Source organism: Denticeps clupeoides, chromosome 5 (assembly GCF_900700375.1).
Source record: "Denticeps clupeoides chromosome 5, fDenClu1.1, whole genome shotgun sequence".
Classification (NCBI taxonomy): Eukaryota; Metazoa; Chordata; class Actinopteri; order Clupeiformes; family Denticipitidae; genus Denticeps; species Denticeps clupeoides.
Genome location: NC_041711.1, coordinates 8,074,807 through 8,098,692, shown reverse-complemented (window position 1 = coordinate 8,098,692; position 23,886 = coordinate 8,074,807). Strand labels below are relative to the sequence as shown.

Here is a 23,886-nt window from a genome sequence, read left to right as displayed (position 1 = left end):
TAATAAAGATATTTACACAAAAAATACAAATCCATTGAATGTCCTTCTCAAGATGTTGTATTTGACTCCACCCCTATTGGGGGAAATAGGGGAGGGAAGAAAAAAAAAAAAAAAAAAGACTTGACGTGTCAACAGGGGAATGGAACTAAGCACAAGTCTCCCTACAAGACCTAGGGGAGCCTGAACCTGCTGTGACCCTGAGGAAAACACAATTTCTCAGATTAGAAAGGGAATATCAAAGTTACAGTATAGCTTCCCCATGGAGCTATAAATGATTAACTTCAGACAAGGCAAGGTCACATAAAGCAGCATCGGTTACTGCAAGTGCAATGATAAAACTTTGAAAGTCACCATATATAGAAATCAACATTTTAAATATGTCCAAAAAGGGATATGTATAATGAACAGACAAGGATGTTAAAAGTCTGAACAAGGTTTCTCTTTAATAGACTTACTGTGAGTGACCCTCAAACACACAAAATAAAATTTATAGCATATGCACGCACTGGTTTTGCAAATACAGTTGATCCTGTGGAATTTCAAAGACTACTGCATGTCATGCTGGCTTCAGGTTCTGATAAAACTACCACAATGAATTGATGAGAATGAGCACAGTTGCTGTGGAGACGCACACAATACATTCCAACGTAGTCGCCCAATTCCATTCTCCTTTTGGATGCAAAACTACATTCCACCTGATGTCCACAGGATTTGAGTTTGCATACTCAAACTTATACAGTTGACCTCAGGTCTGGATTATTAAAATATTATTTGAAAAAAATGCTCAATTCTGTGCATAAAACAATACCATGAGGTATTATTTCCTGCAGTGCCAGCAAGTACTGCATTCAGCTTTTATAAGGGCAACAGGGAGATGCATTTATCCCATAGTTAAGAGAAATGCCTTGTTTTGTGACAAAAAAAAGAACAGAACCACGTAGACACTTGTCTACGCCAGCAGACAAACATACATTTACAATATTCACAAACTGTACCCGGGAGTCATATTTCAAATTAAATAACCATACGTTAAAAAACTAGTCTCCCATCTTCAGCTCAGCACTGTAATTGTTGTGTCTTTTTATTTTCGCTTTTGTCTTATCATCTGTCTGGAGGTGGCAGCTCCATCGCAAGTGAAGGCAAGGCAGTGTGCCAGCTGCAGCCCGGTGTTTCCTTGGATCGGCAGCGCAGTGACCCAATCATCCCAGAGGGAAGCCGTGAATTAAGTTCTTTTTTTGTGTGTGTGTGTGTTTTGGCACGAGTGAAGTTGGGTGAGGCAGGCAGGGTTGAAGGGGATGTGGGGACAGCAGGGATCCTCCACAGAAAACCAGTCACTCCTCACAGCACTTCTGCAGGAAAAAATAAATAAATAAACAAATAATTTTAAAACAGATTATTCATTATCTTAAAGCCTCCAGATGTGAGTAAAGGCAATCTTTAAAGAATTAAATGTCTTAGACACTGTGTGCACCAAATTGATTTTGCTGCCTTTAAACATTTTAAATGAACAGCAATGTGAAGCCTTCCTGGGATAAATTATTCATAATTATTAGAACAGAAGTGTGCAGTAAAAATAATTCTATGCCTGTGAGAGACTGTTCAGTCTGTGCTCCCTATGTAGTTTTTACAGGCCATTCTGTTAAAACGACCCCACGTTGCACTGTGCAACCGTGGAGTATAGCGCAGGCCGAGCAATGTGTGGAAGTGTGTTTGATGGTGCGTGGTGCAAGCTCTTCAGCAGACTGACAAACACCTGCCATGCGCTCTTGGCCAGGCATATTCAATTTAGCTCCTTAGCTACCATATTTATGGAAATAAACATAGAGCTGTTGATGGGGTTGCATCGTATAATCTATATTCATTCCTTCAGGGGCGGGGCAAATGCACTCTGCAAGAATCTGACTGTATACTGGATGGTGGCTGAAGATTAAATGAAATTAAAATGGAGTTTATGAGTTGATATTAGGGGAGAGGCAAATGGAGGTTTGACGCTCCTGTGTTTGCTTTGGCTTTGATTTATCGCTGGGATAGCTGTCTGCAGGATGGCAGGTGTGGGGGCAAAAAGAGAGAGTGTGTGTGTGTGTGTGTGTGTGTGTGTGTGTGTGTGTGTGAGTGAGCGAGACACGTGGGGTGTGATGGAAGTAATGCTGACCATGCCTGTGGAAAGGCATGCTGGGAGGGGGGGATCAGCCAGGGCGGGATACAGTTTCTAACCCTGCCCGCAAGTGTTCCCGGGATCGGCTGCCTTACCACCGCTCCAGGAATTCTGCATATGGTTCACAGCTGAGTGACTAAACCTTCAGCATTCAAACACCCATCCTAATCTGACCTGGTCTAATCAAACACTCCTCCATTTATGACATTTAACTACCTACAATCAGTAGTGACAGGGACAGTCCCCCTGGAGACACTCAGGGTTAACTCTCTCAGGGACACAATGGTAGCAAGTGGGGTTTGAACCTGAGATTTTGTTGCTTTCTGGTTCTTTAATGAGTGCGTGAGCCACTGGGATACTGCCACTGAGAATTCACTTCACTGACTTCCTCTTCCTTCCTATTCCCTACTGAAATGAAAACTAAGTCCCCGTCAGGGAGTGGAGCACCAAGAGTTTACCATCCAACCCTGCGGGGCCTCGGGGTGCCACATTTATGGCCTCCCTGTGAACTGGGGTCCTAACGTGAGAGGTCAGATGTCACTGGATGCAGCCAGTGTCAGTGTAAATGAACCCGACTCTTCACCAAGCCAAGAGATTAGACTCTTTTAAAACTTCTATTAAAATGTCTGGCCCGCTGTCATTCACGTTGTGATACGATCGGTATCAGATGATCACACAGAAATGGTTTGCCAACTCTCTGCTTATAAAACTGGGTCCTTAAGTTAGTCAGGAGCCAGGAATGAAGTGGCTTTGGATTCTTTTTTGCATTGCAGGGGGGTAAGTGCCATGCAGAATTTATAGCCCAGGACAAACCTGGGGATTACAGAGAGCAGAAAACAACCATGACATACAGGCAATGATCAAAAAAAAAAAGAAAAAGTGGTCTTGATCTCTCAAACAAATAGCTCCAATTATCATAAAAACCTCTCCAGAAATGTTTGGTGCTCTGTTCTCCTCTTTAATTACCTGCCACATGTTGAGACTTCATGGGGCCTGCTTTTTTCAGGAAGCCGTCTCCACTCTCGAAGGCTATGATTGGCTCATCAGTGATGTCAGTGTCTGACTTCTCCTGTCCGCCTCCGTTGGTGTCGCTGTGATTGGACAGCTGGATGATCTTCTCAAAATGGGCTGAGTCCCCTTTGGAGGACAAGCCATTTTCATGTTTGGAAGGTTGGACGCCGTTCACAATCACAGAGGAGCTGTTATAAGAAATATGTAGTCAGTAAAAGTACAAATCTTTTAAAAATAAATAAATAAATAACAACGATCAAAGAGTTTGATGTCTTGAGAGCAGTTGTAGGACTAATAATTAGCATGCTAACCAGCTAGCAGCATCGTGACCTGTCTTGACTGTATAAGAGGCACACAAGAAAAATGTCCTTAATATCAAAATTAAAATTTTACGTAATATAATATTGATACATAATATAACATACTAGAGGTTGTAAAATAAGAGGTTGGAATTTTGACAACATAGGTTTTTGTTTACATCTCACTCTTTTTCATTTTCACTTGAGAGACTTTCAGTTACTCAAATACCTGCAGGCCAATGAGGCGAAGCCCCGCTCACACGAGAGAACTGTGCCAGAAGTCAAACCATATTCTCAGGCAGAATAAATGTAAAATAGGCAGATCGACTGAAAAATCAAGAGTGAAACTGTAAAAACGTAACTGGAAAAAGTCTCAAAAAGCGAAAATAAAAAGGAGTGAGATGTAAGCAAAATTACAACCTCTTATTTGACATCATGAAAATTTTGTTTAAAAAAAATTTCGTTCACAAATCTGATTCCATATTTTTCTGACGTGAACACAGACCATTTTTCTGCTTATTGTAGCAAATAAAAGTGTCAGGTGTACGAGACCTTTATGGGATGCATAGTGATGCATCAATATCGAGGCAGCGATAATTGTAATCAAATCTAATTGTGAGACCAGTGAAGGTTCATGCCTCTACAATCAGCCATACAGTACAATAAATGTACTAAATAAATGACCTGTAAATGTACCCCAAATATTGAGCAATTTTCAAGTTAAAATTTTGAAGTTTAAAAACCAGGTAGCACCCTACCATGCAACAGTAAGTCTCGATTGATATGAGAAGTAAGGCTGTTGTTAGACCGTATAGTAGTAATTAACAGGTAATTGAGCAGTAAAGTCAAATTGAACAAATAGCAGACCAAACTGTTATGACTATGCCTTTTTATCAATCCCAGTTACTCCCAGAGAGTGACAATAAAACTAATAAGAGACAGTAAAGTGTTCCCTCAGACTGTCCCCTCCATGACACAGGATATGGTGGAATGCTCTATAACAGAATAATAATTATTCTGCAGAAGTGAATTCTGCAGAAGGAAATGAATTTCTCACTCTACCATTTTGCTGATCAGGTTTTTGAGCAGTTTTGAGCTTTAGCATGAAATTAAATTAAACAGTGTTCTTTTAACCCTCAGCACCACTGCTTTCACTGTGGTATATTGGTTTTAGACCACATAGCATCCCACATTCATAAACACATATCTTCGTTGAATGTTTGGACAAGGTGGAGTAAAATGAGTAAAATAGCCTGTTTACCTGTCTTTAGTAACCAGAGGCTGGCTATGCTGAGTCACCTCTGGGCTTGGCTGGTAATCGGCTGAAGATAAAAAAAAAATAAAACAAAGTGGGAATTATTAAAGCATTTAAAAAAAATGCAACTCTTCAAGGCTTCTGTGCCTTAAGGTCACAACCTTCACTTCCTGCCCTGGCTCTTTTCCATTATTTTTCTACAGCAGCGGACGGGCCTCAGAGCCGTTTGGAGACCTAGAGGAGCATTTCGTACAGAACCGTGTACAGATGATGTGCTCATTGGGCCACCCAAGGCCTGGACTGAATGATGTGAATAAAGAGTACAGCGTGTACCGCCCCCTCTTCTTTCATTTTGTCTCCAGCACTTCCTCTGGGACTGAATAAGCAGAGACAGGCCTTCCGACACGCATTGTAGAGCTGCATTGCGGCTTCAGAACGCCAGGGCGGCTGCCACTGCCACTCATGGGGGACAGCGAGGTCAGCCACAGAAAGATGAATATGAATATATGTTGCCATCACAAGCTCTCTGTAATAAGGGATCATATGTACTGGATGAGCTTTGTGGCTGTCAGTAAGACCCCAGAAGAGAGCGTGCTGAAGTAAAGTGAAAGAGCGGAGGCTGCTGCTGCTGCCTAGGAGAAGTGTTCTTAAATAGAACCACAATTTTATGAATTCCACTGATTCATGCATGAAGAATGGCCGCCAACATGGGGCAGCCCACATTGCACAACCCTCGACTCTCCAGCATATGTGCCAGAAAATGAACATGTGGTGCACTCTCCACACGCAGAGTTACCTTTGCCGCTGTCCGGGTCGGTTCTGGTATCTTTTCCATTCACTTGGCTGGACGAAGGAGACTTTGTGTCTTTCTGTGTGCGCAGGGAGGAGAAACGTTTACTCTGTGAGGCGTCGTTCCACTGGAGCCAAGAGAACAGAAGCTAGAGCTAAATTAGAACCGTACCTTGTCCACTGCATCCTTGTTGCGAGTTCTCTTCATGATCTCTTCCAGACGCTGAAGTCAAATGAGAAAATGGAGGAGTTTAGAATCAGGACTCGGTACAAGGACACCCCACAAGAAGTGCTTATTCCGATACTGCAATCTGTTGTACACATGGAAAGAAAATAATGGCCAAACAAGCCAATTCCAAATTCGGAGCCGTTCTGTGCCATATTTCTGTCTATCGCTTTTCACCCGTTCTGTAATTTATGACATTTGAACTTTTTTACCCCCACTTTCATAACCAATCGGTCATGCTGAATCTGGGTATTGCACCATAAACCCACCATTTCTAAACATCAGCAACAGAGAAGTGTTTCATATGGATCAATCAAGATCCCACTTGTGTGCTTCCCATGAAATGGAAGTGATTAAACTGAATCCCAACACAGAGTGCAGCAAAACCATACAACAATGCATAACAAAGTCAAGTAAACGTGGAAAACAGAAAATAAATCAGAAGAGGTTGCAGTATTGGCAGCTCCTTCATACAATGATGCAATGCAACACAATTTCATAAATCTGATATGGTAGGCCGATATTTCTGCACTCTTGAAGACGCAGGCAAATTGACCTGTCTTGTTTCATCCATTTCTGTTAATCCTGAACATTTGGCCATTTGGCTGAGGACCAACAGTTACAGGGTTAAATTAAATCTCAAAAGGAGGCTGCTCTGTTGCATCCTAATACAGGTTTGCAGCACCCCATATACAAGCGCACAAGGGCAGTAAATCTGTATACATTTTTTTTTTTCCCCCCACTATCTGAATGTGTGCACTTTTTCCTTCTCCAAAATAAGGGTGGAACGTAAGACACTGACGGTCTTTATAACGTCTTCTTCTGACTTGTTTCCTGTTTGGCCGCACTTTCAGAGCCCAACGGCTTGAATCTGTGACAGCTCTCACGCTGCAGGAGGATGGGCATGGTTGTAAATGCATGAAGTGTGTATTTTTGTGCATGATTCTCACACCTTCTTCCTCTCCAGCCTCTCCTGCTCCTCCTTTTGGAAGTGTTTCTCCCTCTCCAGACGCTGTCTCTCTGCCTCCTCTCTTACCTTTGCTTCAGCCTCCTCTTTCTGATGAAAAATGAAACAAATGAACAGAAATAAATGTCATAAGTAATGGATTAGTGCTATTACAAATGACTCAATTCCCTGAAATGTAGACGACAGACACTAGGGGGAGGTAATGCCACAAGGCTGGAATTACTGGCGACGTGAGAAAGTGACAAATATCTAGCAAGTGTTAATAGTTCATACAGACTCTGCTCAGATCAATGGATTTTCCGCTCCCCCGTGACCTTCTCCTTTTGGAAGAATTCCACACACCAGCCCATATCAGAGCCAAACACACAAGTGGTCACGACAACTTTCACTGAATGTAAATGGCAGCCAACAAAATGTCACAAGTTACAATTTCAAGGAGGGCAAAATAAGAAAAAAAGTTCCAACAAAACAACATTAGGTATTAAATTTGCAATAACTAAAACAGGCTGATATGACCTAAGACACAGTATGTATGGGATCAGCCATGCCGAGACAATGTAAAGTAGGCAAACAATAAACGCCCATTGCATTTATGAAAATAAGCAATGGTTTCCTGGCACTGTTCAGCCTATTCTCCTGAAGATACCCATGTGATACCCAGCAGCCCAATGCGGCATGGCAAAATGCCACATGAATCCATTATTGCACCACATGGCCAACTGGTGGACAGTGACTGTATTGCAGCTGAGAGCCACATTTTCAAAGAGCGGCAGCGAATCAAAGATTTTTCTTGTGTTTACTTCATGCGGAGTTTGGGTTGAGTTTTTTTTTTATTATCCAAAAATAAACAAAACAGCATTTGGACTTGCATGTCTTTACAAATCCCAGTGCAGCCATCTGTGGATGAGTTATCATTTACATTTATGACATTTATCAGACGCCCTTATCCAGAGAGTCTTACAATCAGTAGTTACAGGGACAGTCCCCCTGGAGCAACTTAGGGTTAAGTGTCTTGCTCAGGGACACAATGGTAGTAAGTGGGATTTGAACCCGAGTCTTCTGGTTCATAGGCGAGTGTGTTACCCACTAGGCCACTACCACCTTTATCATTACCACAGTTATCCAACAGCCTAGAGAAAATACATATGTAAGTGATTTATGTAGGTTTTGTGTATTGGTCAGATTTTTTTGGGCCATAAAAGACTCAAACTAGCTTGCAGCTTTTATTATTAGGTTTGGGAATGGCTGAGTAAACTAATCATAAAAATCACACAGAACAATAAGCTGGCTCTGGAAAACTTTAGAACGCTGTAGATGGGTGTGGTAGGATCCCTGATCTCCTATGATGCTTTTCTGTAGATGTTTTAATGGGGTGTCTACATGTTCACCTGTCTCTGCAGACGCTGGTGCTCTTCCTGCTCAGCCCTGGCTCTCGCGTGTGCTGTCGCCTCTTCCTGTAGGCGCTGCTCTTCTTCCCTCTGTCTCTGCTGTTCCGCCATCAGCCTCGCCTCTCCTTCCCGGCGCTGCCTTTCCTCTGCTTCTCGTGCCAGGCGCTCCTCATGCAGCACCCTAAAACACACACACACACACACAAAGCAACTTAGTTACAAAAGACTAAATTCATGTTAACCCGTACATATTGCACCAAGGAGAATTGTGTTAAATTACTGACACACTGCCATCAACACACTTCACAGAAAGATTTCCTACAGCCTTTAAATCAGAAAAGACATGCCATGTATTTTTAAATGGCAAAATGAAACCCTGGCAAGGTAGATATGGAGTCAGCAGCAGCCCAGCTGCCATGGCGATATAAATAAAATGGCCACATAGTGACCAACAGAACCCGGCCACAATAGGCCAGTAACCTCAGTGATCTCCAGGGGGAAAATCCTTTTCAGCTCATAAACTTGGTCATGGGGAACCCGAGCCACTGCTCACGTCAACAGCTACACACTCGCGCTGTAATGGACACACACGCACACACACTCAGGCAGGTGATGATTGAGATCCTACTTAAGCTATAAGTTACATGGTGGACTGGGTTTGTGGGATAGCCAGTCAGAAGCTAAAGATCTCACCGACTCACAGCTCATCTTTAAGGTCGTACTCCTCTGGATGTAGGTGTAGGTGTGTGTGTGTGCCGGGAATAAACAAATTTCAACACTTGCCAACAGCTGCATGGTCACAAATCAAACCCATGACATCGCAGAGGTCAGTGAAAGGCCGAAACGGAAACCCTTCATTTTCTCACTGCTTGTGTAAATGTGGACTCTTGTTTGACACGCGGGCTAAGAATGGCACCCATGATTCACAAAGCCCAGTTGTTCAAGTCTGCAAGCACTTCATTTGCTGGACATTTTTGCAGGTGGTTGAGACTACTAAGCTATTTCAACTCTTTCTGTACAGGTTCATCCAAGGACAGATCAGGTCAAAATAAGTGAGAATTCTACACACAACACCCCATTACAAAAAAAAAAAGAAAAAAGAGAAAGCACCCATTAATATATTTTAGACTAACATAAAAAAAAAATGTGGAACGAGTGATGTGCTGAATATTTTCTAGATGCACTACAGCATTTTAACCTGTACATAACATTTTAACAGCACTTGTAATTCCTAATTCCCTTGGTTCTTCAACAAAGAAATGAACCATAATAAATATTAAGGAGCACCAGCAAAACCACCCCGGGTAGTTCCAAGGTGTTCTGGAGTCACAAGTCTTGTGTGTGTGTGTGATTTATATCACACACACACACACACACACACACACACACACACACACAAACAAAACTGCTGCAAATATGTGACTGCGCCTTGTTCCCTCCACTCTTCTCTTCTCTTCTCTGGGTTTGTAGTAGCGAGTGCAGTACTGACCTCTCCCTCTCCTGCTGATCGCGTCTCTCCTGCTCCTCTCGTTCTTTCTGCTCACGGGCCTGGCGCCGCTTCTCTGCCAGAATCCGCACCGCCTCGTCCGGGTCGTTGGTGCCGGCCATGGGTTTAGCCGGGGATGGCACGGGGGAGGAGGCTGGAGCAGGGGAGGCTTGGGTACTGGGGGCAGGTGAGGACGACCGGACACTGACAGCCGGAGAAGATGGCTGGATAATGGTGGCTACAGCTGAGGATGCTGGGATGTGGTCTGAAGAGGGTGGGGTGACTGATGCTGTGACTGAAGGAGGGGTGGGTGGCATAGGGGAGATGACAATAGAGGGAACAGGGGAGGATCCTGAGGAGAGGAGAGGAGAGGAGAGGAGAGGACTTTAAGTACAGGTCTTTATCTGCTAATGTAGGGTCCCCAGGATTCATGTTAAAACGAAGATTGGTTATAACGCCATGGTAACTTACTCTGAGACTGGTCAGGAGTAGCGGGTCGGCGCCCTTCTCGGACCCTGTCCACAGCCGCTGGTGAGGCTGTGCGGATGTCCACACGAGCGGGGGTTCGGGCACGCTTGGGACGGGCAGAAGGAGGAGGTCGTGGGGATGCGGCAGGGCTGGGAGAGGCGGTCCTGTCTCTGGGTGTGGCTGGAGACGCAGCACGTCTTGATAAAGGGCTGGGGCTGGGAAATAAAGGGCAGATATAGTGCAAGGGTGGGGAAAAGCGATCATGACTCATCAGATCCAGGAGTTCCTACACACCACTGAACATTAAACACATCACATATAGGCCCTCCAGAGCTGTGCGCTCGCTGTTTACTGCAGGGACAGTAAATCAGGAAATGCACAGTCATCCAGAGGAGAAAACATCAATCCTTCAATAAATCACTGCTGCCCACTTTCACAGAGCCATCGGTTGTGGATCTATAAGTAACTGTCCGCACCGTGTCCTGGGGCAGGTGAGGACAACCAGTCCTGCTTCAGTGTGACCCACTATCACCATTATGATCAGTTGATGTAGACTACCTCCCGTTTCGTGCCTCGCTATGTTCCTCGCAGGCCGATCTGACAGCAAATTTACAAGTATCATTTGAAACATGCATCTTAAAAGTATTGTTTTTTTTCTTTTCATTACACATACCTTTTAAAAAATAAGAAATTGGTTATTTTTTCTAATGTAACAGTGTATACTTTTTAATTAGTTTGTTGACTAGAAGGTTTGTAAATGACTAAGTGGACAAATAGCTGGAGATTTATATACCAGTCTGATACCACAGGTTTAAATCTGAAAAAATCATACAGCTCCCCCATATGGTCAACTTTATAGAAAAAATAAACAAGGTTTAAATAAAATAGTATAATTAGGTATGACATTTTTGGAACTGTATAGAACAATTCATTGAATTGTGATCACAATCACAATTTTGGCTGCCACGATTACATTTATGATGATAGTTGCCGATATTAACTTTTGAATAGCGGGCTCTACTGCATATCAAATCAAGCACTTTCTCAAGCCAACTACCAGGGGGAAACAAAAGCATAGACTGTATGAGTGGCAACCTCTTGGCTCAGACCAAGAAATACAGCTCTAGTTCCAAGATCATTCAAACCCGCTTCTCTGATGGTACGAGCGAAGATGGCAGACTTTTGCGCCACGAGAGGCTGTAGTAATGAGCGAACAAAGAATCAGTTTGACAAATAATGTTATGTTACAGACCATGTATAGTCTTCCCACACAAATGCCATATAAAAGGCACATTTTCTGTTCTGACTCCTCTATATATTGCAGTTAGTTCATTGTGTATAGTCCTTGACAAATCTATACAAATATCTATGTATATATGCATCTATACCTCCAATGTCTATACATTTTTCCAAATAATAAGGTAAATGAAAAAATAAAGTATTTTCATAGTGACCAGGCCATCAGAAAACACTGACAGGATGTTTTTTAATCGGCAAAAATCTTTAGGACTGTAGTATGTTCCTGTTCCTTGTAGTATGTGCCTTTTCTGCATAGGCTTTTTTCCTTTGTTTGTCTGCACTTTATCATTGCTCTCTGCAATTTTTGTTAGCCCATTTTTGCAAAGTTACTTTTATTTGAGGTTTCATTTCACGATTAATAATCGTGATTATAATTTTGGCCATAATTGTGCAGCCCTAACAGAATGGTAAAGTAAGAGCACCTGGGTTCTTTCCGGACTCTCATGGAGGGTAATGACTGCCTCTTTTTCAGCACCTTCTCCTTGGCCAGGGCACTCTTCTCTTTCTCATTCTCTCGTTCCTTGTCTTTCTTCTCTTTCTTCCTTTTATCCGCCTAACATGGAAAACAGAACAAACGTAATCACCACCGGTACTAACACATAATTAGCTGGCACTGCTTCACACACTGGCGTCTTTTCAGAGAGACTGTGAAGGGGAGTTTAGTGAATTGTTGGCAAAGCTTTGTGAGGAACGGTGAGAGTGTTGACTGACTGGTGTAGAGTCACGGCGGCGTGGGTGCTGGGTTATGTCGGGAGTACTGGTGGTGGCCCTCCAGTGGTCGGAGCAGCGCCGGTGTGGCCGGTGGGCACACACGCTGAGTGGGCTGGCGGAAGCGGAACGCGGACACAGTGGGGACTCTACAGGGATACAGGGGAATTATTACAAAAAAGTATTCTTTCAGAATAACACTGTTGTTTGTTAAACTGCCACAAAGTTGACTACAAAGAGGCATACAATTATTGGTTAGTTAGGTAGTTATGCCTTTATTGTCATTGCACTGAACCAGGATGCTACATATACAACAAAATTGTGGTGGCTACTTAACAATGCAAACAGACAGTAGTCAGTGCCGTACAGACAGCAATGCAGACAGTATACACGGTATACACAATAAAGTCCAGTATATCTGGTAGACACTAGAAAAAGTTATGGACAACACTGATATACAGTTTAAAGGTTAGTATTGAAGCATTTTTGTATATAGCAATAATAATAGAATAACAGAAAAATATGTACTGTACAGAAGACTATTATTTAACACTTATTCCAATAAATTTTTATTATGTAGTTTACTCACAGTAAATTTGAAACATTTATTAAAAATGATAAAGCAGCCCAGATGTATTCAGATACTCACGCGAGTCTTTGCTCAGCACGCTGGCGGCACTGCGACTACGGGCAAGGAACGACAGGGTGGGAGTCATTAGACGATCCACCATGCTGCTCTCCCAAGGGCTCAGCTGTAGGCTACGAGCTGCAGGAAGGGACAGACAGTCAAATCTCCAACAAAGTTTCAGAAACTCATCACAAACCCTCCTCTAGGGGTGTGTCATTCTGGAGCTGCCAGAAAAGCGCTCCTGTCACACATAGCCTAAATGTGGTACGAAGGATACGGATAGTACACAGTGATGGCTATACAAGCACGTGGGGGGGGTGGGAAATACAAAAAAGGAGGAACATTAAAAACCCACAATGAAAGCTCATCTCTTAATAAAGCAGAAAACTGAGTATAAGTACATGTTTAAAACCCAGAGACATGAGCTACAACATTAAGAGGAATCAGATGCTGAAAACAGCTGTGGAACAGGGAGCAGAAAAGATGAGAGGAGGACAGACTCAAGGTCAGAGAGCATCTCAAACACTACATCCCACAGAATACTAAACAGATGTGCAAGGGTGAGAGACACACCCATGAAAATAGAAAACAAATGAAAAGAAATGCAAATCATAAACGTTGAAGCTGTGAATACACATTTAGATGGACAGACCAGGAGAGTGAGATAACCTTAAAAATGCTGTTGGTAGGGAAGTGAAGAGCCACTTGGCTGGCTGCAGGGACTTTTCTGGATGCATTATTGAACGTAAAAGAGAATGGGTTTACTTCGGACAGGCCCTACGGCAAGTTTGTGCTCCATTAAAAACATAAAATAGGTACGAAATATGAGTCCATCATCAAGACAGCAGTTTTCTTCTGCACATACTGAACGTGATTCACAAGCCAGATTGAAACAAATGAAATGTGAGAAACCAAAAAAGAAAGGAGCACCACCACCGAAGAAGAAGCAGGAAATCCACAACTCGGGCTGATTGGAAGGGAATGATTTGAACAGAAGATGGGGGAACACCAGTGTATGAATACATAATGATGCAATGAAAAGAATTTTGCATGTTCAAACTTAGTCGCTGGGATGGGAATTTTTTAAAAAGTAAAATTAGGCAGGGATCCAAAGATGGACGGAGAGCGGGGAGAGAGTTGATCCCAGGGTCAGGGGCATGTCCTTACTTCTGCTGGGGGAGTTCCAGAGGGTGGCCGAAGACTTGGACAGTCTCTTGTTTAGGACAGAGTCCACGTGTTTTGGCAGGTTGACGGCCGACACTGAGCATCTGCCTGTAGAAATCCAAACAATGCCACAGAAACACCATTCATAAAGGTGGACTACTACTAGAGGGACGCTGGACGATAACAGAAAGTGACCCCCCAAGTCTGACCTTAAATGGAAAATGATCATCAAATATAATGAAAAGCACATACATTTTAACTCACAGGAGACCAAAAACAAACTGATCGAAAAATTAAAGTCACGTCAGCCCCTAAAGCCTGGAGATGAGGGCATGATAACGATCATTTACACTAATCAGATTTTATACTCTGGATTGGACTAATTTACAAGTCAGACTACAAAAGAATCAAACAAAGTAACCTAAGAAAGCAACAGTCAGCATCCAAATCTGAAACAGGAGCAACACAGCCCCAAAATTAACAGATTTTTAAATAAAAAAAAAAAAAAAAAATTAAAAAGTCAGGAAGCTATGAGGGACCAACCATCTTACTTATTGGCCCATTGTTAAATGTATATTCAAAAAATTATAGATCTGAAATCTTTGTGCATTTGGAAGCTTATTATTGAGCTATTGCATTGTGCAACTGCATCTGGAACAAGGCACTGAGGAAGTACACTGGAAGGAGTTTGGACCTCCTGAAAGGGACACCAGATTTATTTTTGAAAATGAATAAATATATATACACCATGTGTGCAGCAAGTGGAAATATATATTTAACTCAGAGCTTCAACAAAAGAACCCTAAACATCTATTAGACAGCTGAGATCTGGTAAAACACTGTGTGGTTGTATAAACACTAATTACCAATATATATGCCGGAATTAAACATTTACAAAATAATGCCATGTGGTAGTAGCCTAGTGGGTAACACACTCACCTATGAACAAGGAGACCCAGGTTCAAATCCCACTTACTACCATTGTGTCCCTGAGCAAGACACTTAACCCAAAGTTGCTCCTGGGGGACTGTCCCTGTAACTACTGATTGTAAGTCGGTCTGGATAAGGGCGTCTGATAAATTCTGTAAATGTAAATGTAAACCTGCTTGATGCAGTTTATAGATGGGAGAGAGGAGGGATGAATACAGGAAAAGAAGAAGCCACCAGAGACTAAAGGCAAAATGGAGGTTGCCTCACACACACTCTTCACCAAAGACCACCACACAGAATGATTACCAGCCCTTCAACACAGAAAATGTCTGATGTTTCTCAGCAGGTGTTATACACACACACACACACACACACAATATTCAGTACAACACACCAACACCAACCTAAGTTTTAAGAAGACAACACACATGCTATGCAGTCACAGATCATGTGTGTGAGTATGTCTAAAGGTTTTCTCTGTACTCACTCCCTCTGTGGCTGGAGTTCTGGCTGAGAGCTCCTGCCCAAGACCACCTCTGCTGGCGAATCTCTGCCCATGTTTTCTTGGTAGATCTCTGAATGGCAGCTTCATATCGCTCCTGGAATAAAAGAAAATTCAGATTTTTTAAACAAGCTGACACAAACAGGAAGGGTCAAATGAAAGTGAGAAAAGTCAGACATGATATTAGATTCACAGCCTGGCTCTCCAGATGCCATCACGAATCAGAATATGGGGGCAAGAAGAGAGGCGAGCGCAGTACTCATCGGAAAAGGCATGCAGGTAGAGCTCAGGAACACCGTGGCCTACTTTCACCAAATTTAACATAATAATACATTTTCAGCTCCTCAGCATTCATTTTTGCATCTCTCTCTTGTGCTAATAAAAACGCATCACCTGACTGTGGCAGAGAATTGCAAATAAAGTTAACATATCATCTAAAAAATTAACTTTTAATAAAGCTAATACGTAGAAATACCATAGACTGGAAATTCATGTTTGGGGACCGCTCAACCAGACTAAAACTACAGACATTTTGCCTGAACCCGACCCGAGCAAAGATGTGCAGCTCTAGTCTGTGTGCTTCACCTTGTTCTTATCCAGTTTTTGTTTCTGCCTTTCCTCCAGGGCAGCTCTCCGCTGCTCTGCTTTCACCCTCTGCTCCTCCAGCTTCCTCTTGCGCTCCTCAATCTGCTGGTCTCGCAGGTGACGGGCTTTCTCCTCCTTCTCCAGCCACTGCGCCTTCTTAGAGGCTGAACAAGGATAGAGGACATTAAATGCCGTTAGAACCAAGCACACATTTCCTTCTTAGTTCCTTTAACATATTAACCCACACACAGCAGCCAAACATGTCTAGAATTGATGATGAGATGGGGTCTGATGCAATATTTGGTTCAGCTTATATGAACCCTGAGGAGACACTGCAGTTAAATTCATTCTCCACAAGGTTCCAGGCATTCTCCACTTAAACAGATAATTCACCAAAACCCTAACAACGAAACTAATACAGCCATAGAAATTAAATTTCAAGACAATATCAAATCTGTGAGTTTCTCAAAAAGAGATGCAGAATTAGCAAGAGCACTGGAATGTTATTCCGAAATCCCCTTCATTGACACGAAAATGCTATAATCGTATAAACGTCCTGCATCAGTTTTAATTAATGTGGGCCTTTCATATGTTAAGCACCCACATTTTCTAAGTGCATCTGGTGTGTGATCATGCCTGTGTGTGTGTGTGTGTGTGTGTGTGTGTGTGTGTGTGTGTGTGTGTGTGTGTGTGTGTGTGTGTGTGTGTGTGTGTGTGTGTGTGAGACTAGACTATAAAAGGTCTCTATTTTGTGGAATTTTATTTAATGCCAAGCTCAGGCATGATTTGGCTAGGATGTGCAGATCTCCAGGTTACAGGGGGGAAAACACTAATTCTGCTCTAACTGTTCCATAGTTTGATTACAAATTTGATCTAGGAATATATCCAAGAACTTTTAATGAGATCATGATGCACATAAATAATTATTTCTACCCCTGCCTATTGTCAGTTTTTCACTTTCAGTGTGGCCTTTATTTTCTTTCTATCATAGGGCAAAAGTGGCCCATAAATGGCAACACAGGGCTAAATTAGTCAAATTTTCCATCAAAATAATGAAAGTGACCAACAGGATAGCCTGCATTGGTTTCGATCAAACAATAATGTCAAGTGACCAACATGAACACTTGCTAGTTGACAGTTAAGTCCCTGAGGATTTCTCCTCTTCAGTGGACTTCTCTGGTGCAGCATAGGCCCACCATTGAGCATCCACTCTCCAGAAGCATTAAATATCCATGCACTTGCGACATTTTCACAGAACTGCTACATGAAAATTTGATTTACCTCATAAGGGACAGGCAGTGAGAGACGAGCTGCCCTGAAACCCAGTCCAAATTTAGCTGCACTGACTACATGGTGGTGAAGGGATGTGGCCACTCAGTCTAAAAAAAGCTGTGATGTGCAGGGCAATTTCCCTTCAAACACCAATTAGCGCTCCATAAATAGTATAGTAATGAGATTCAAACATCCAATCACACCATCATCCATCACCATGCCACAATGGCTACTGAAATACTGCCTCCTGACATTAAGGTCATTAAGGTTTTGTTAACTAGGCTTTGTTTTTCTCAAAATTATGGGAGGCATTCCCAACCTATGCATGCTTTTCTTCTCAAAGCTCTCATTTACTCCATTCAGCTTGTGATTATAACATTTTTCTGGGCATTAAAGCTGGTCATTCACACATATCTGCTGCAGAATTGTTCATTACACAAAAGCAAATTTATAATTATATAAATATAATATATAATTATAGAGAAAAATGAAAATGAGTCAATAAAAAAAGATGAGCTAAGTGATTAATGATTATTGTAAAAATGATAGTCCCTCTACCCTCTACCATAGTGCTATCCCTTAATTCAATTCATGGCTACTGATGGACTGTAAAATTAGCAGAGGATAGAGGAGTGCCATGACTTTTTTGGCACATCAATATTTGAATGAAACTCTTGCTGCATGAAAATACATTAAATTTTTTATAATTATCATGGTCCAATATATGGGTTGTCTGAAGATAATTAGACTGAAATGGGAAAATATTTTAATTGCAATTGGATGGAGGTCAGATTTTTGATGATGAATGTACAGTGTTTATAGAGAAGAAGAACTCAGAAATGAGGACAGGCACCAACACCACGGACACACAAGGCGTGGCTTACCTTGTTGCTGGCTACGCTGATCTGGAAGGGGTAAGAGAGAGAGAAGACAAAAGCGTGTGTCACTCATGCAAAGCCAAAAGCTGCCAGCGTGTCCCTGGGCAGGGACCAATCAGTGTGTGCAACACAAAACACACAAGCAGTGAGTAACATCCTCAGATACTGGCGTGTTACAGGCACAAACATGCAGCGAATGACGGCATGCCATATTCATACTCCATAACCATCAGGACTAGCCAATCACAATCTTCTTTAAGATTGAGCTGAACTGGGAAGAATTACCTTTCCACAGCCAGCTTTTAATGGTCCACAGCCCTGCTAGATTTATGTAGGTAATCATTTTGAAGCGCAAGACGTAATGTAAACTAAAGCTGGGTGGGTAAAGTAAAGAACAGCAGGAGTCCAGATGACATAAGAGTGAAGTGGCTGAAGAAACATTGTATGAAAACCTTGAAAATAAAGCCTGGGGAACAGGTTTGTTTTCTGATTTTCATTCCAGCTTTGGTGGTCATCATCCCAGTTGGTCTGAATAACTCCTTACCCACCCCAACCAGAAGAGGGCGACCTCTGTCTTTCATACTAGAGAGAGCTTACCCAGATACTTGGCCCTCTCCTCTCGCCGCTCCTTGGCCAGTTTCTGTCTGTCCACGGACTTTGAGTCTGGAGAAGGGGATAAGAGGGAGAGAGAGACGGAGGGGGACGGGAATGAGAGAGGTTATTGTGCAGTCACAGCTGCAGGTCCAACAGAGCTAACTCAACACAGTCCTGGCAGCAGGAGCTGGCATCAGCAACAAACCCCGGACCGATACCAGCCCCCATGGTTCCCGAAGGATTCATGCCACATTTCCCATCATTACCATGCAGTTAGTTTTAATGGCCCCCGACATGAAAATGTCACTTTGCAAGATTATTTAACATTAATACGAGTTCCCCTAGCCTGTCTATGGTCCTGCAGTGGCTAGAAATGGTGATAGGTGTAAAGAGTGCTTTTGGCCATTCTGCTTCACCATTCAGAGAGCAGCAGCTCAGACAGTCAGATCTGATTTTTTTTCCCTTGTGAAAAACACAGACACTACCTGCAGTCTGCACCAAACATTGTCATTTTTTCCATCAACTTCTATAGGCAGCTCTCCTGCTCATCAATCCTCTCTCCTCCTCATTAGCATTTAAAGCTACAGACATGGAACGGCGAATCCTGGGGAAAAATCTTATTGTGGGACTGGATCAACGTGGCTGTAATTCCACACCAAGGCTGAATTGTATGTAAAGTATGACAATATTATTGTGATATATAATTTTATCGTGATCTGTGTATTATCATATCCTTTCCAATACACACCATTAGTATTTGGGGAGACCTATATAAAGGCAGAAAATTAGTGTCAGAAGACCTTTAACATATAAACATCTCTATGTTGAATCTTCTTTTCTTGGTCAAATGAAGCTTTAAACAATAAACAAACAATTCCCTTTAATGAGCAGGCTTTTGAATCAGTTTGGGTTATGGAAAGTCACATTTCAATGATTTCTCAGCTGTTCCACCCTGGCAGAGTATATCTGAGCATTTCTCAGACATTCCAGTCCTGTTAAATCCCAGATAAATTAATAACAAGACAAAAATCAAATGGTCAAACACACTGGGACAGCATCAGTGGGATATTATTAGAAAATAAACATATATTACACATTGGTTTAAGTACTTATTTAAATCAAAAACAGTGTTTTTCCACTTACATTTAATCATTTAAAATATGACTACTGTTCTTGGGCTCTCATAAAGCAAAAATTAAAACGTAGACTTACAGCAGGTGCTTTAATATAAGTGGGGCATGCAAAGCTGACTTTAGCTGTACTTAGGGAATTAATTATCTAACAGGCCAATACTGCAACTGCAAGCAAAATCCAGTACTGGAGTTGAGGGGGATGTCAATATAATCCCCCTTCTGTGTACTATGTAAAACTGACGTAGCACCCAATTGTTGATAATTGATTTATTAACAAAGAAAAACTGAAATATGACATGGTCCTAAGTCTTCAGACCCTTTGTGACACTCATATATTTAACTCTGGTGCTGTCCATTTCTTCTGATCCTCCTTGAGAAGGTTCTACACCTTTATTTGAATCCAGCTGTGATTGTACTGGACTTGATTAGGAAAGCCACACCCCTGTATATATAAGACCTTACAGCTCACAATGCATGTCAGAGCAAATGAGAATCATGAGTTCAAAGGAGCTGCCTGAAGAGCTCAGAGACAGACTTGTGGCAAGAAAAAATTCTGATGCACTTAAGTACAGTGGCCTCCATAATCCTTAAATGGAATGTTTGGGATGACCAGAACCCTTCCTACAGCTGGTTGTCCAGCAAAATATCGGGGGAGAAAAGCCTTGGTGAGAGAGGTAAAGAACAACCCAAAGATCACTGCGGCTGAACTCCAAAGATGCAGTCAGGAGATTGGAGAAAGTTGTAGAAAGTAAAAATCACAATCACTACAGCCCTCCACCAGTCTGGGCTTTACAGCCCAACGGAAGCCTCTCCTCAGTGCAAGAAACATGAAAGCTTGCATGAAGTTTGCTAAAAAACAACACCTGAAGGACTTCAAGATGGTGAGAAATAAGATTCTCTGGTCTGACGAGACAAAGATAGATCAACAGTGAAGCATGGTGGTGGCAGCATCATACTGTGGGGCTGTTTTGCAGATGCAGGGACAGAACAACTGGTTGCAATCGAGAGAAAGATGAATGTGGCCAAGTACAGGGATATCCTAGACGACAACCATCTCCAAAATGCTTAGGACCTCAGACTGCGGCAAAGGTTTTTAGGTGAAGCGGAAAACATAGCATTCAGAACTAAAATGAAAAGAAGGGATTTAGGAAAAATAAAACTGATTTCATAAGCAAATGCTAAGGGTGCCATCCAGATGGCGCCACAATGAAAGTGGGGGGGTTCTTAAAATTGTTTATATGAATGTGTCTTAATATGAAAAGAACAAGACCATGTGAATTTACATGCACCCAAGAGCCTATTAATTCAATTCCGGCCACCTTTCCAAAACACGCAGCCATGGGATTCTTGCACCGTACTAGGAGGCCTTAGAGAACTAATTTTCCAGTAAAATTCTGTAATTCTTGATCAGAGTTCAGGTCTCTTGGCCATAAACGGACCTTTGGTGAACAGTTTAGAGGGTGTTGTACAGCAGTCTGTAGTTGAACCTTTGTTTATCTAGGTTGAGATAAGCTGTGGTACAATTGTTTCTAATAAAGTGTGTTTCTAATAAAGTGTGTACGATTTAATACACCGCACCAATGCTCACACAGAGCACTGCTTTGAAATATTGCCAATTTCCGCCATACACAGTGGAAAGAGACGTAAACACCATAAACAGCCAGAGCCTCAAAAGGAACAATCATTTTAGAGCACTCACAACGCTCACCTCTTTTAGGCAGTGGGCTGGTACTTGTCTGTTGCCCAGGAGATGCCGGGGACATTTGTGACTTGGGGATGACATCTGGTTTAGAGGCTCTCTGCTCTGCCGGTCTTGTATTATTTAATGGTTCTTCTGTTTTTGTGGTGCTCTCCACATCGACCGCGCCCTTCTCTGTGTCACTCCGTCTCATCTCAGATAAAGGTAGAGCTGAAGGACAGAATTAAACATCATTGTAAACATGAACTGTATGCATTAATCCAATGTAAAGATTAGAGTCTCAGGCATCAGAGGCGTGTGTGTGTGCGCGTTAATATTGTAAATAGCCAAGATCTCTACCAACTTATTACAAAGTGAAAAAGTGAAAGTCCTTGTGAAACACAGTAGCACAGCACACGGTGACAACAAAATGTGTCCTCTGCTTTTAACCATCAGCCTCAATGAGCAGTGGGCAGCCATGACAGGCACCCGGGGAGCAGTGTGTGGGGAAGGAGCGTTGATCAAGGGGACATCTGTGGCAGCTTAGCGGTTCGGGATTTCAACCCGCAACCTTTTGATTACGAGTCCTCTTCCTTACCTGCCAGGCCACCACTGCCCCTTTCATTACCCATAATATTGATAAAATGGGAACCATTTTTATGGCTCACAGCACTAAATTGTATGCTGGTTGGGTAATAAATCCATGATTGAGTTCTTGACTCTTATGATGAATTACTGTGCTGTAATTCACACCAGACCACATGACGGGCTTTAAACTTGCAGGAACAAGAGATCAACATAGTAGGAAGCTATAGGTTGCACCGCACAGTTAAAAGCCATGATCACATGATTTCCATGTATATTACCAGCGCAACAGACCGTAAACTGTCGGGTTGGATGAGTAGAGTGCTTCTTGCCGCTTTAAGTACAGCTTTAAGTACAAGAACCTTATATAAATGTGTTTGAGTGACAGGTGGCATGTGCCAGGCATGGCCCTTACATACATGATATTGACACTGCTTTGCCAGTAAATCATTAAATTCATTACACTTCAATGCATCTGATCAATTGTCAGAAACATGTGTCCTGATAAAGACTGTCCCTCAGGTGAGGAGAACCTGTGATGCCACAGACAGGTATGAGTAAGGGATGAATACGTCAAAATCAGTAGAATAAAATTTGCAGAATAATAATTAAATTATCAGTTAATCAGTTTAAATAAAGGAATTATTTCATTTATCATATTGGATTCCTAAGTGATGAACCAATATTTGTAATGAGCAATAAAAATGCTAGTTAAGAAAGAATGTATTAGAAAGTATAGGTAAGTAAAAGTGAAGGAATTGTCCTTGTGATATAGTGCAGCACAGCACACAACGAAATGCTTCTGCTTTTAACCATCACCCTTAGTGATACAAAGTGAAGTGATTGTCACATAGGACACACAGCAGCACAGCACACGGTGCACACAGTGAACTCCTCTGCATTTAACCCATCACCCTGAGTGAGCAGTGGGCAGCCATGACAGGCGCCCGGGGAGCAGTGTGTGGGGACGGTGCTTTGCTCAGTGACACCTCAGTGGCACCTTGGCAGATCGGGATTCGAACCGGCAACCTTCTGATTACGGGGCCGCTTCCTTAACCGCTAGGCCACCACTGCCCCTGCTAGGCCACCACTGCCCATGCCACCACTGCCCCTGCTGCCCCTCTGGTGAAGCAGAATGACTTTGCTATGGACACATTAACTGGTCATTTAAAAATTTACTAATCAAAATATATATGACAATATATAGTCCATGGTTCAATTTATATCACAATATGAATTTTATGCCATATCGCACAGTCCTCTATCATATACTTAAATTATATTGTATAATAGTATTATGATCCACTTAATGAGACCACCTGGACGTGCTCTTAAATACAGAAGGTCAGAAAAGATCTATGAGAAACCAAACCAGACAGCTACATTGTCTGCACCATTGTCTGCAACCCGCCTATTCAGCTACCAGTGAGGCGTAATGGCAGCCTGGACAAACCAAGGATGAGAAGGGGACAAAAACTAAATGTGTGCACTAAGTGCGCCGCCAAAGCAACAAGACTCACACTTGGCTGCCAAAACTTACATTCCCAGCCCAGCTCAAACTTTCAATTCTAAGCAATATTCCCTTTCTTACCTGCGGGAGCTCAGACGACACTTGGTTCTGGCATGCAGTCTGATCAAAGGCATGAGAACTGGCAGAACTGGTCATCTTCTGCATTTTCAATGACTAACAGCTTGTAGAGTTCAGTGAAAATTTACAGGAACTGTAGCTACAAATTGTCCCACAGGGTAGCTGCCAGTTTACTGCTGTGACTGGTTACTGTGACATGTTCAGGACGTAAAAATCCTGCAGTCAACAACTCATTTAAAATGTGATTTAATTCAATGTTTTGATGGGAGGTCTTTGAATCGTCTGGAGACAGGAAATG

General features: G+C 42.4%; 1 protein-coding gene across 5 annotated transcripts in view; it reads right to left on the bottom strand.

The window, feature by feature from the left end:
- Nucleotides 1–417: 417 nt before the first annotated feature.
- Nucleotides 418–23,886, bottom strand: part of map7d1a (MAP7 domain containing 1a) — a 33,902-nt gene continuing 10,433 nt past the window's right edge. For 2 of the 5 annotated variants that reach the window (XM_028980098.1, XM_028980100.1), the window contains exons 2-19: nt 21,446–21,646; nt 18,608–18,673; nt 18,017–18,037; nt 15,861–16,024; nt 15,261–15,372; nt 13,847–13,951; nt 12,701–12,817; nt 12,055–12,200; nt 11,766–11,896; nt 10,048–10,259; nt 9,580–9,928; nt 8,091–8,271; nt 6,688–6,792; nt 5,682–5,732; nt 5,517–5,589; nt 4,727–4,787; nt 3,122–3,354; nt 418–1,349 (exon numbers count right to left, since the gene is read on the bottom strand). In XM_028980098.1, the coding sequence (XP_028835931.1) occupies nt 1,339–1,349; nt 3,122–3,354; nt 4,727–4,787; nt 5,517–5,589; nt 5,682–5,732; nt 6,688–6,792; nt 8,091–8,271; nt 9,580–9,928; nt 10,048–10,259; nt 11,766–11,896; nt 12,055–12,200; nt 12,701–12,817; nt 13,847–13,951; nt 15,261–15,372; nt 15,861–16,024; nt 18,017–18,037; nt 18,608–18,673; nt 21,446–21,646 (2,339 nt within the window). In that variant the 3' untranslated portion in view covers nt 418–1,338. The remainder of the gene's footprint in view (nt 1,350–3,121; nt 3,355–4,726; nt 4,788–5,516; nt 5,590–5,681; nt 5,733–6,687; nt 6,793–8,090; nt 8,272–9,579; nt 9,929–10,047; nt 10,260–11,765; nt 11,897–12,054; nt 12,201–12,700; nt 12,818–13,846; nt 13,952–15,260; nt 15,373–15,860; nt 16,025–18,016; nt 18,038–18,607; nt 18,674–21,445; nt 21,647–23,886) is intronic. The other 3 variants (XM_028980101.1, XM_028980099.1, XM_028980102.1) reach the window with 3 other exon arrangements.